The following is a 12,161-nucleotide window of genomic DNA, read 5'->3' on the forward strand; positions in this document are numbered from 1 at the left end:
GATATGATGGGGCCTGACCATTTAGCGTTTTGTAGGTGAGGAGGACGATTTTAAAATCTATTCTGGATTTTACAGGCAGCCAGTGTAGAGAAGCTAATACAGGAGTAATATGATCTCTTTTTCTAGTTCTTGTCAGTACACATGCTGCAGCATTCTGGATCAACTGGAGAGTCTTAAGAGACTTATTGGAGCAGCCTGATAATAAGGAGTTGCAGTAATCTAGTCTGGAGGTAACAAATGCATGGACTAATTTTTCTGCATCATTTTGAGACAGGATGTGTCTGATCTTCACAATGTTACGTAGATGAAAGAAGGCGGAGCCTCCTCTGTTGAGATATTTATAGAACTGCTCTGCTCGGCTCGGCTCGGCTCTGCTCTGCTTTACTCCTCTCAGCATCATGTCTGAAGAGATGTATCTGCAGTATCGTGGGCTCATGGTTCCTAAAGAGACTCACTCCTTAGAGAGCTTGAAGTTTGCGGAGGAATTCACCTTTAAAGACGAGGATGTGACGGCTGTGGTTTACCCGAAGTCAGGTCAGTGTTTACGGGGAGTTGTTCTGGGCTCACCGCCGAGTCCTCACACAACTTATATATGTATGTAACCCACCTGATGAATAAGTATACACTGGACTAGTATAACCTAGATTCGTAGAGAGGAATAATGAACAGGAATCGGACACCACAATGAGTAAGCAGAACACAGAATTAAGTTTAAAGGAAAATTATTGTATTGACACAGAATAAACTCACAATTACTGCCGGCATTCAGTTTTGTTCAGTTTGACATGTATATTGAACTGGGTGCACCCTAAAAGTAGTAGAGTAGAGATTAGAGAGTAGAGTAGAGTAGAGAGTAGAGTAGAGTAGAGTAGAGTAGAGTAGAGTAGAGTAGAATAGAATAGAAAAGAAAGTAGAGTAGAGTAGAGTATAGTCCTGCTGTCTCTGACTAGCTGTACCAGAGGAGAGGAGGCTGCAGAGTTCTCCCAGTTTGTTGAGTAGCTGCAGAGATTCAGACAGTTCAACAGGGACCAATATACAGTTATCTCCTGCTGGGCCGATTTGTATTGTAGGTTGTTGGTTGTTGGTTGTTGGTTATAGGTTGTTGGTTGTTGGTTTTCTGGTTGTTGGTTGTTAGGTGAGTTTCTGTCAAACACAGTCCTGTCTCTATTCAAAGGTTTTTACAGTCTAATTCACTACTAATGGTGCAACTAAACTTTGAACTTTAAATTCTAAACTCTAAACTGTTGTTTTGATTATGGCGCCTCCTGTGGACAGGAGTGGTATATATACATACTGTGTATATATAAAACTGGAATATCGTGAAAAGGTTAAAACATTTTCGTCAGTCATTTAAGAAAGTGAAAATTGTATTTATTCTAGACTCATTAAACGAATACTAAAATGTTTCAAGCATTTTTCTCATTTTAATTTCGATATTTACAGCCTACAGCTCTAAAAAGAAAGAAAAAGGTGTCTCAAAATATTAGAATATTTAATTTCGAGTTTGAGTAAATTACTATTCATACAGTATAAATACAGTGTATCTCTCGGTCTAGTTCAGAACCCGCAACCACAATCATGGGGAAGGCTGCTGACTGGACAGTTGTCCAGAAGACGATCATCCTCTTCTGTGGTTTACCCACAGAAGGTCATCGGTCATGGCTCTTAGCCGAGTGCTGTATCGAAGCATACACTGTAAAAACTGGGATTGGGGTTAAGTAATATTTAATTAATAAATAATAGTAACTTATACATAATAAAATGGACTTTGTGTAGTTTGGAATCACATTGCGCTGAATTGAACAAATTAGAATGATTTATTAATGCATTTTACTTAGTTTTGTTTGAATAAAATCAGCTGTGAATTACTGAGTAGAACTTAATTATATTTTATCAGTTACATTAAAGATGCAGAAAATTGATAAATTTGACTCATTGGGATGTCTTTAGTTTCAATCACTTTACTACACTTCCGCCCACGGCATTTTGGCGCCACATGGACTTCCAGCATTGTCTGCCACACATTGAGGGACCGCCATTTTACCGTTTTCACAAAGGTAAGACCTGTTTAATTGTTTTTAGTTATTAACGAACAATTTATAACCAAGTTGCTGTAGCAGTTTAACATTGTTTTACGTTACTGCAAGTTACCAAAAATGCCAACTTTACTGCACTGTAAGTCAAAAATCAACTATCTAATGTTAACTTTAGCTAGGCCTGTATTCATAGTCAGTCTGTGTTATCTTTGATTCAACTAAAGGCATGGACCTAAAAAGAGACTGACTCTATGTCACAATTTCATGTGACTTTCCCAGGTATAACGTTACACCACATATAATGCCTTTTAATATACCAGCTAATCTACTTTTACACATGTTCATAGGAGCTTCCACCCATCCCCCACACTAACAAGCTAGCTAACGCCAGCAAGTAGCCAGACCCCACACCTGTTTAATTGTGCATTAACATGCACAATTAAACTTAAACAAACAAACTTTCCTGCTCTCAGAGGTGATTAATTATAAGAGATATTTGACATTACTACATTTCGTTTTCTCAAGTAAACTGTTGAAAGCAGTTACCAACTTTTCAGCTTTTGTAGCCTAAAAATCAGTAGTTTAATCAGGGTTTGTCATTACATTTTGAAAGTGAGTTATTTCCTCTTTCTCTCTCTCTCTAAAGTTCGTGATTGTGTTTAGTGAATGTTCTGGTTGCTGTTAATCACTAATTCACGGAGCCTCACAGTTCAATGTCTCTGTTCACAGTGCTATGAGGCCACAGCGGGATTCAAATGGTAGAATCGACCCGCTTTACTTTGACTCTGTTGGAGTAACGTTACTTTCAAACAGTGTTTGCAGCTCATGCGGACAGAATACACCGGGCCTCGTTAGTGAATGTGGGTTTGAGGTCAGTAAACTAGTTACCGCTGGGACAGACTGAGACTGTGAGCTGTGCGTGGCAGAACCTGTTGGTTTTTTATTTCGGGTCCACGTTAACAGGTTAAAGCAACCACGCCGCCGCTTGAGCAGCGCAGCGTGGCTGCAGAGCTGCGTCTCTTCTACAGATTACAGGTCTCGTCTATTGTTTTCCTTGTGCTGCCGTTCACAGCAAATATAGACAGTCAAAATGACCGTTTGACATTTTATTGACATCATACCAGCAACATTACTACAGTTTCAATGTCTAGACATCTGTAGAATATGCCACTGAAAGTGATCTTTTGACTGTATATTGACATGGGGTTGAGGTTGCAGGCTATCCTACTCAAGGTATGCTTCAATGAGTATTATGTTCGTTAATATTATATTTTAGACATTTTGTGATCAAACTGCAGGAAGATAATTTGCTTATTACTTAAATCTACATGAGATAATGTTACCCGCTCAACAAAAAGAGTAGGCAATAATTGCACACCTTTTAAATAGTTTGTATACACCCAGTGGCTACTTTATTAGATAAATAAATATTCATGTTCAGTTTTCGTTGAGCTTGTCAGAGATTTGTACATTCAATTATGTGTTTATCATTGAGGTTATAGCTAAAGGTGGTGTTGTACTGAACTGCATTAGACTGAAGGGTGTTTCTAATTCTTTGTACTCCATGTTTACATACATGTGGGGGTCAGAATATTAGAAACACCTCAGAATATAGGGTAGTCCAGTTCAATATCTTCAATAGTAATGGCCTCAATGCTAAAACATATTGTGCGTTCCAATACCCATACTATTTAGTATGGCAGAAAAAGATTTAGTATGTAGTAATAGTATGTCAAATGCATTATGCCAAAAATACCAGGATATCTTTACTACATCCAGTTGCATTTTGCAGTATGCAAGCCAGCATGCTTTTCTGGCTATTCTGACCCACAATCCTCTGTGCAGCTGATATATGAGCAAGAGGGTCAAAGTTCAAGGTGCAATGTTATGACAAAGTAGTATGTCCCAATTGTAGGCATACTGCAGGCAACAGTACATACTTTGTAAGGCCAGCTGCAGTACGTACTAAAAGTAAAAAGAAACAGTATGAGATTTGGAACGTACCCATATACAGTACTTTATTAAGAATTCTATGACCGTGTCAACAAAAACTGAACATTAAAGCCATCATAAAAGTAGACTTTATAGTAGAAAAATTGGATTGAATTGCATTAGGACTTGCAATAAACAGCCATTTTAAGCAACACTGAATGATGTTTGAAAAGGTCTGCTGTGGTCATCCACAAATAATGTGCCATATACAGTATGTGTTTATATTTTGAACTCTTCTCTCTCCAATGTATACTATTTTCTGTACTTTGTACATCTGTATGGAGTACGGAACCTGCCAAAATGAAAAATAAATAAATAAATGACTCGATAGATAAATAAATAAATGTCATTAAATGTAGCAAAAATAATATAAAAAATACATGTAGCCATTAATTAATTGATAAACTGTGACATAAATTGATATTTCTGTTTTAATTTGCTTTTCTATTTACTTATCTTTGTATTAATTCCCTTATTTATTTACTCTTATGTTTGATTTTCCCTTTTATTTATTTATGTATTTATTTTCATTAAATTTTAAATGTATTCATTTATTTATTATTTGTTTGTTTTAACATCTCTTTGTATTTATTTATTTTTGCATTTATTTATTATTTATTTTTAAATGTGTGCATTTATTTATGCATTTATTTATGCATAATTTCCCCTTTGCATTTCACCCCTTATTTATTTCTGTATTCTTTCCTTTTCACATTTCTTTTTACATTTTTATATGCATCTCGTTATGCAAATGAAGGGGCTGTCACTCAACGTGTGTCATTGTGCGGTCAGGGTGCATGACTATATGCTAGCGAGCTAGCTGCTCCCCTCGCCGCTGCCTGTACGGGCACAGAAATGTAAAAAGAAATGTATAAAGAAAAGAATACAGAAATAAATAAGTTTGTGAAAATAAGTAAGGGGTGAAATTTAAAGGGAAAGGCGTGCATAAATAAATAAATGCAGAAATACATAAATAAATGTACATTTGAAAATAAATTAAAAAATAATGCAAAAATAAATAAAAATATGACCGTTTGCAAGTACATTATTTTTCTAAAACACTGATGTGTACAGCTTTGACAGCCCCAGATTTTCTTCTCCAAAGGGTTAGAAGCAATTTGGGAGATGTTCAATTAGGACCTTCTCTATTGGCTGCATACTCTGAAATACAATGTTTGTGCTATTTAAGGATGCTGATGAAGACAGTGTGTCACAGGACCTTGCTGTACAGAGGTTGGAAATCTACAACATCAAGACTAAGGCTGGGGCGATTCGTCGACGTAGTCGACGTAATCGATTACGTAAATACGTCGATTTACGTAACTTGCGTCGACGCATCGGATGACGTAATGAGAATGCGCTGCGCCCGGTCCGAGCATGGATTCTGATTCCCCCAGAGCGCAAGAAGCGTCAAAAAACCTCTCCAACGTTCAGCAAAGGTGTGGGAATACTTCAAACAGAGACCCAACAATGTGGAGCAGTACAAGTGCAATGCACCATCACCTGACAAGAAGGCATCCCAGAGCGCTGCGTGAAGAAGACAGCAGCAAGACACCGCCGTAAGTCCTGTTTACTTTTTCATCACCCAGGCATGATATATTAAGATTGTAAAAGCGCGGATGTGTTTCTGTTAGCAGTAGTCATTTAAAGTTTGTTTTTAAAATGTTTCTTTATCACCACCATGTTAAAAGTATTTTATGGACCACTGTTATAGTAACGTAACGTAACGTAACACCACGCGTCATCTAATGTTGTTATTCGGCCTTTTATTTTTTCTGTTTACTTTAACGGCGATGTACGGGTGAGAAAATGGCTTAAAGTAACATTACATATTGTTCTACAGTCTGTGACTGTTAGTCTATAAATAGTTTCAATTATTTCTCTTTCTCCACACTGATGCAAAAGTACATTTGCTAGTGTTTATCTTAACTGCATATTATTACAGTGATTAAATAAATCCATGTCTAAACCATTTTAAGTTTTAAGTTAAGTACTTAAGTAAAAATACTGATGATAATTATTATTATTAGCCTAATGTCATAACACAACAGTGCTGTGGAAATTAGACCTGTTTTAAAATGTGCCACTATTATCATTATTCTAATGGGCTCTTCTGTATCTGTTTTTCAGGATGAGACAAAGCAGAGTGGAGGACCTTTTCTACAAAAAGAACATTGCACTTTATTCCTTTTACATGAATTTACAATACAAGCTCTTGTTTTAATTTTATTTTGGAGAAATTTTATGTTGGACTGAAAACAGATTACCAGCAAAGACTGGGATATTTTTTGTTGTGAAATAATGCCATAATAATACTCTTGTTTTATGTATATGTTTATAAGAGAAGATATTTGAATAAAGTATTGAAATAATAATGAGTCAAGTTTTTGCTATTTATTTATTTATAAAAACAATATTTCTAATAATTGATGAATTAGTCGTTAGATTAATCGACTAATCGAAAAAATAATCGTTAAAAAAATAATCGTTAGGTGCAGCCCTATCAGGTACACGCTTGAAGTCTTCCAGAAACTCTTCCTCAAGCTGGATTGTTTGAATTTGTCCCCAAAAGTGAACAGCCTCAAGAATAAGCTACTAGCTTAAGAAAATGGACCCTTGCAGAATGAAGGGAATTGTTAAGTAATTGTGAAAACTGTCACATTGTTACTTTCAAGGGTTAGTTATCTTTGTAAAATGCACACGTTTCAGTGTTGCAGGTGGTTATTTAGAAAAAAACAATCATACTCATTTGAGGGTAGTGGTATTAGGTTTTTGACTTAATATTGCCACAGGTAGCTGTTCTTGTACCTTGTGATTCTACTGTGTACACCAGAGATGCAAATGTAATAGGTTTTAATTGGGGAATTTTAACAAATGAATAATGTGATTGTCCAGAGTCCTATTTTAGCCAGTAGTGAAGATATAAGGCAAATGTAAGCACTTGACCTTATCCCAAACTGTAAGTCAATTAACGTGATATTTTATCGTTTACTTTTAGCTGTTTGAAAAACATAATGGCCCTGAGGATTTCAATTAGTGCTTATCATAAAAAAATATTTCATATTCAAATTAAAAAAAATAATTGCAGTCTGAAAACATACAACGTAATTTAAATGCAATAAACTATCAGGACTAAACCTTTAATTACATCCAAAAAAGGAATCTGTGTCTATAATGAAGTGATGGGCAGAGGTTATAGGTCATTGACCTTGATCTGAGCTCAGTCATGTCCACCGACAAGTACATCCATTACCGCGGCATCGTGCTGTCCTCCGTGGGTCATTCCTTGGAGAGTTTCGAGTTCGCCCAGAATTTATCTATGGAAGACACCGATGTGTTTGGTGTGACTTACCCCAAGTCAGGTACAGTGTATTTACAGCTAATTTATACGGAGCACAGACTCAATAATAGTCTGTTTTAATCCCAAAATTTATAATCTGTATATGTCATTGGATGGAGGGTTAATGTTGCTGTTGGTGTTTAGTACACATATGGTCCAGAGAGCAGGTAATGTGTCTGAACTCGTTTGGCTGCGGTTGGCACCGTCGCTGGCGGTGCTGCGGTTGGCACCGTCGCCGGTGGTGCTGCGGTTGGCACTGTTGCCAGAGGTGCAGCGGTTGGCACTGTTGCCAGAGGTGCAGCGGTTGGCACCGTCTCACAGCAAGAGGGTCGCAGGTTCAAATCCGGCTTGGGGCCCCTTCTGTGAGGAGTTTAGCGTGGGTTTTCTCCGGTTCTCCGGTTTCCTCCCACAGTCCAAAGACATGCAGGTTACGTTAATGGTTGACTCTTGAACCTGGAACGTTGCGGTTATATGGCATGTGCTGTAACCGCTTGGTACAAGGTGTTCTAATGTTGAGCATATAATTTTGGTTTAGCTATTGGTAGTCTTTAATCTGTTGCTGTATTTTCTTTATAGTAGAAGTGAGTACTTCTTGTTATGTATTATCTGCTGTTCTAATTTTTTCTGCAGGTACAATCTGGATGCAGGAGATCCTCCCACTGTTGCTGAATGGGGGGGATCTGACGCCGATCCAAACCATTCCTAACTGGGACAGGGTCCCCTGGCTGGAGGAGAAAAGATTAGCACTGGTTGTGGATCAGTTGACGTCTCCACGGGCGATGGTCACACATTTTCCTTACCAATTTATGCCCCCGTCCTTCCACTCTTCCAAAGCCAAGGTAAAAGGGTCAAAGGGTGGAGGCTTTGTGTGATATTCCCTTTTGAACCGAGGATTTTCTATTGTCTATAACTAACACTTTCTTTGTCACGGTCTCGTTCCATTATTAATATTTACTGTAATTTCACCTTTTTATGTTATTGAGTTATTCTCTGGTGTCTCTGCCGTAGGCGATCTATGTCATGAGGAACCCGAAGGACATAGTGGTGTCTTCGTACTACTTCCATCAGATGGCCGGATTCCTCGAGGATCCAGGAACCTTCGATGAATTCTTGGAGAAATTCCTTGAGGGCAAAGGTCAGAGGTCTCATCCCACATAAAGAGTTTACTGTGTAAAACTGTGGTTCAGCCTTCTGGTGTATTAACATGTGAACAGATTTTGGATGTTGAAAGCAGGTGAAAGTCATCTTTGTGTGTTGTTTCTGCTAAAGTAGAGCAGTGGTTGTTTGCATTTATACTGTGGTCTATTGTCCGTGTTGTCTGCAGTGCTGTTTGGAAAATGGACAGACCACGTGAAGAGCTGGAGAAGCGCAGAGCTGGGAGACAGAGTATTGTACATCACATATGAAGACATGACTCAGGTAAAACCCTCCAGAACTCTCATGGGTTAAAAAATAATAAACATTGTTTCATCTGAAGTCCAGAGTTACCGGTTGACTGTAAACATTAAATGTCTCGTTGACCATCTTGCTTCACAAATTGTCTCTCAGAACAGCAGCCGTGTGGTGCACCACTACAGCTACAGTTCCAAGAAACAGAGTTTTCCATTTGTTATTTTCCTTCCTTAATTTGTGTTTCAGTCTGTGTCTTAAAGGAACAGTGTGTAAAATATGGGGGATCTATTGGCAGAAATGGAATATTATATTAATAAGTATGTTTTCTTTAGAGTATAAACACCTGAAAATAAGAATCGTGTTTTCATTAGCTTAGAATGAGCCGTTTATATCTACATAGGGAGAGGGTCCTCTTCACGGAGTCCTCCATGTTTCTATAGTAACCCAGAACGGACAAACACTGGCTCTAGAGAGAGACATTCACGTTTTTGCGTCGGACAACGTAGTTATCCTAGTTATCCACACGGGAGAAGCTTCAGTTGGTTGCAATATGCAGGTTTGCTGCTAGACGTTGCAAGATCCTACACACTGCACCTTTAATTTGTGTGTTCTCGTTTTCTTTCTACAACTAACAACTGGGAAACACTAGAGCTCAAACTGCCTTCTTGAAATTGCTTTTTTTATCAGACCAACAATCCCAAAATTGTTCCAGGTTGTATGATATGGCAGCAAAGAGTCACCACATGAGAATCTGTAACCAACAAATGTCTGGTATTTTTACTGAATAAATGGCTGAAACACTTAATTATATCAGACATCAATTTAATTTGCAAAAAAAGGTAATTTTAATTAATAAACTTTTTACATACATTGATATGTATATATAGGCTACATGTTGCTGCTTTACAATTGTGACTAGCCTTTTGACTGATCGGAGATGGTCCCTTTTACACAGTAACACACCACTGTTACACTTTTAACTGTTATACACATTGCATTGTTTCATTGGCTTCATAGAAAGTAGTCTAACACAATGTTTACACAGAGTGTGTAGTGAAAGCAGCACATCAGTAAGAGCTGCAGCAGCTTCAGGCTTCTGGCTGTATCTACACTGGATGCGTTCAGGTACAGTATTGAGTGTAGGTCCCCCGTATTTTCACTGAAGTAATGCGAGTAAAACAGAAAAAAATAACCTTGAATCCTAAAATGAGGCTTCTGTTCGCAGCTATACACGTATAGCATGAGTAAACGTTACCTGTTACGTGATGGACGACTGGAAAACAAAACCTTTTTAAACGCCTCCTGTGTAGACGAGCTGTGAGTAAAGCTACATCAACGCAGTGCTACTTAAATATGACCAGTCAAACTTAAAGCTTCACTAGGGGCCCTCATCATAGAAACCATGTAGAAAGTTCTTCATTAGAGAATGTGCATTATAAGATAAAGGCAAACAACTGTTGCTTCACATAACTGAAAGAACATGTGTCCCATGTGCTTGTCGTCTAGGACCTCCCTGCAGCTCTCAGGCGTATGTCAGAGTTCCTGGGCCGTAATCTGAGTGAAGAAGCCATTCAGAAGATAGCAGAGCATTGCTCCTTCAAGACCATGAAGACCAACCGCATGTCCAACTTCAGCCTGATCCCTAAGGTGTACATGAACACCGACAAATCTCCATTCCTCAGGAAAGGTGAGGCTAGGAGTGACATTCAATCAGATATATTTCACTGTATTTTGAGTTGATTTTCTTTCAGAGAGATCAATGATTTGTTGTGTTCATGTGACTGTCTTGGTGTGTGTGTTTTGGTTTTAGGTGTTGCGGGAGACTGGAAAAACCATTTCAGCTCAGAGCAACTGGCCAGATTTGTGTCGGTCATTCGCAAAGAGCTGGAGGGTGAGAGCTTCTCTCTGCCATGGAGCCTGGATTGACCGTCAACCGGAGAAAATACAGAGAGGGAAAGAGCTGTAGAAATAAAATCAAGGCAAGTAGGTAAAATTGGTGCTAACTGAGCCTAAGTTCTCAGTTGATTTTTACATTAGGCATATGACTCAAAGCATTTTATTGATTGTTAAAAACATGATTGAAACTAGAAAAGTGCACTCAGTAGATTGCAGATCTCCGCCAGGTGTGTCTATTTAAACGGCCGCTGCTGTAATGTTTGATTGAAAGAATACAAACCACAATTGTCTCATTCTACTGATTCTAAGTTAACGAAAAACACAACGATTCTTGAAAATTGTTTTCCATTTCTGCCAATAAATCTCCCCAAATCCTACATCCTGGTACCTTAAGAAGAGTGAGGTCATCAGTCAATGACGGTATAAAACAGAGCAGTCAATAAATTAGGTGACTCAGCGCAACCACGAGAGGACCTTGAGCATACAGTCATAAATGTGCACAAAAAATGTATGGCTAGTATGCCAGATTAACTGTGGACAGACAGATACACACACACTTGATCAAACGCATAATCCCCTCACACCTGACGGAGATAACGACGACGCAAATTTTCCACCCTCTTGCTAGCGTACATAATATCACTACATAAAGTTACTATTATGTTTTTGTGCTAATTACTGCATAATTGCTTTTGTGTGCACTTAAAAGATGTTGTCCCTACTAATTAGTGTGTAACTACTGATAAATAATACTGTGGAACAAAAATATAACTACAAGTTATTACAAGTTGTACAGGGAAGTATTTCATAATGACCTAGTAAATGCTTAATTACTGTATTGTATCTTATTATCTAGGAGTCAAAACGACCCCCGATGTCGTGTAAAACAATCTGCTGTGATCAAATTACAGTATGGATTGGATTATTTTAATTTATGATTCATTTTCCCAACAGTCTCAATCTGCCAAACACCAGAAAATGAAAGGGACAGAAATATAGTTTACTGATGTAATATCGGGTTCTACTGATTTATTCACTTTTATTGAACTATCATTTTATTGAAAATTCAGTTATATTGTTAGTGGGTTTTAATCACATGTTTATCATTCATTGATGTGACTACTTAAACTCTTAATTTGTATTATGGTGTTTTGATTCACTAATATTGAATTATTACTGGGTTGATATGCATTCCTTCAATATCTCAATTGTATTACTTGTTGCCTGCCTACTTTGGCCTTAAAGAATATAAAAAAGAAAAGTTAAATCTATATTACTTGGTAATCTTTTTCTTGATGTCTGCAGACTGTTTTTGTTGCTCAGCAAACATCATTCTTCGATTGTTATTCAGTACAATGTTGACTTCAGTCTGGGTTTATGATTCTTCAAAGCTGGTTTAAAATCCTTCTGGAAAGATGAATTGGGGGCTTTTGCAAGAGTTTGTCTTGAAATCGTTCTGCCCCTGTGGTCCAGTGTTCTTGTCTTACCTGTTGGGGAAAACACAC

General features: G+C 37.8%; 1 protein-coding gene and 1 long non-coding RNA gene across 3 annotated transcripts; both read left to right on the plus strand.

The window, feature by feature from the left end:
- The first annotated feature begins 336 nt into the window (after positions 1-336).
- sult2st3 (sulfotransferase family 2, cytosolic sulfotransferase 3) lies at positions 337-11,927 on the plus strand. 2 transcript variants are annotated; one of them, XR_012596429.1, is made up of 7 exons: positions 337-534; positions 7,999-8,207; positions 8,377-8,503; positions 8,693-8,787; positions 10,267-10,447; positions 10,571-10,739; positions 11,018-11,927. XR_012596429.1 is itself a non-coding variant. In XM_074654800.1 (6 exons), the coding sequence occupies exons 1-6, from the start codon at positions 399-401 to the stop codon at positions 10,684-10,686; spliced, it is 864 nt and encodes a 287-aa protein (XP_074510901.1). In that variant the 5' UTR covers positions 337-398; the 3' UTR covers positions 10,687-11,927. The 2 variants fall into 2 exon arrangements, 1 of the variants encoding a protein (XP_074510901.1); XM_074654800.1 differs by having other exon boundaries at positions 10,571-11,927.
- On the plus strand, positions 3,236-7,228 carry LOC141779786 (uncharacterized). Its single transcript, XR_012596431.1, has 3 exons — positions 3,236-3,269; positions 5,218-5,587; positions 6,159-7,228. It is a non-coding gene; the product is annotated as an uncharacterized LOC141779786 (long non-coding RNA).
- Positions 11,928-12,161: the final 234 nt, after the last annotated feature.

Source organism: Sebastes fasciatus, chromosome 12 (assembly GCF_043250625.1).
Source record: "Sebastes fasciatus isolate fSebFas1 chromosome 12, fSebFas1.pri, whole genome shotgun sequence".
NCBI lineage: Eukaryota > Metazoa > Chordata > Actinopteri > Perciformes > Sebastidae > Sebastes > Sebastes fasciatus.

Excerpts from the sequence above, each read along its gene's own strand:
- sult2st3 (XM_074654800.1), top strand. The coding sequence starts at position 399 with ATGTCTGAAGAGATGTATCTGCAGTATCGTGGGCTCATGGTTCCTAAA. Across the intron at positions 535-7,998 it reads TGTGGTTTACCCGAAGTCAG|GTACAATCTGGATGCAGGAG; the intron begins GTCAGTGTTTAC and ends TTTTTTCTGCAG. Across the intron at positions 8,788-10,266 it reads CATATGAAGACATGACTCAG|GACCTCCCTGCAGCTCTCAG; the intron begins GTAAAACCCTCC and ends CTTGTCGTCTAG.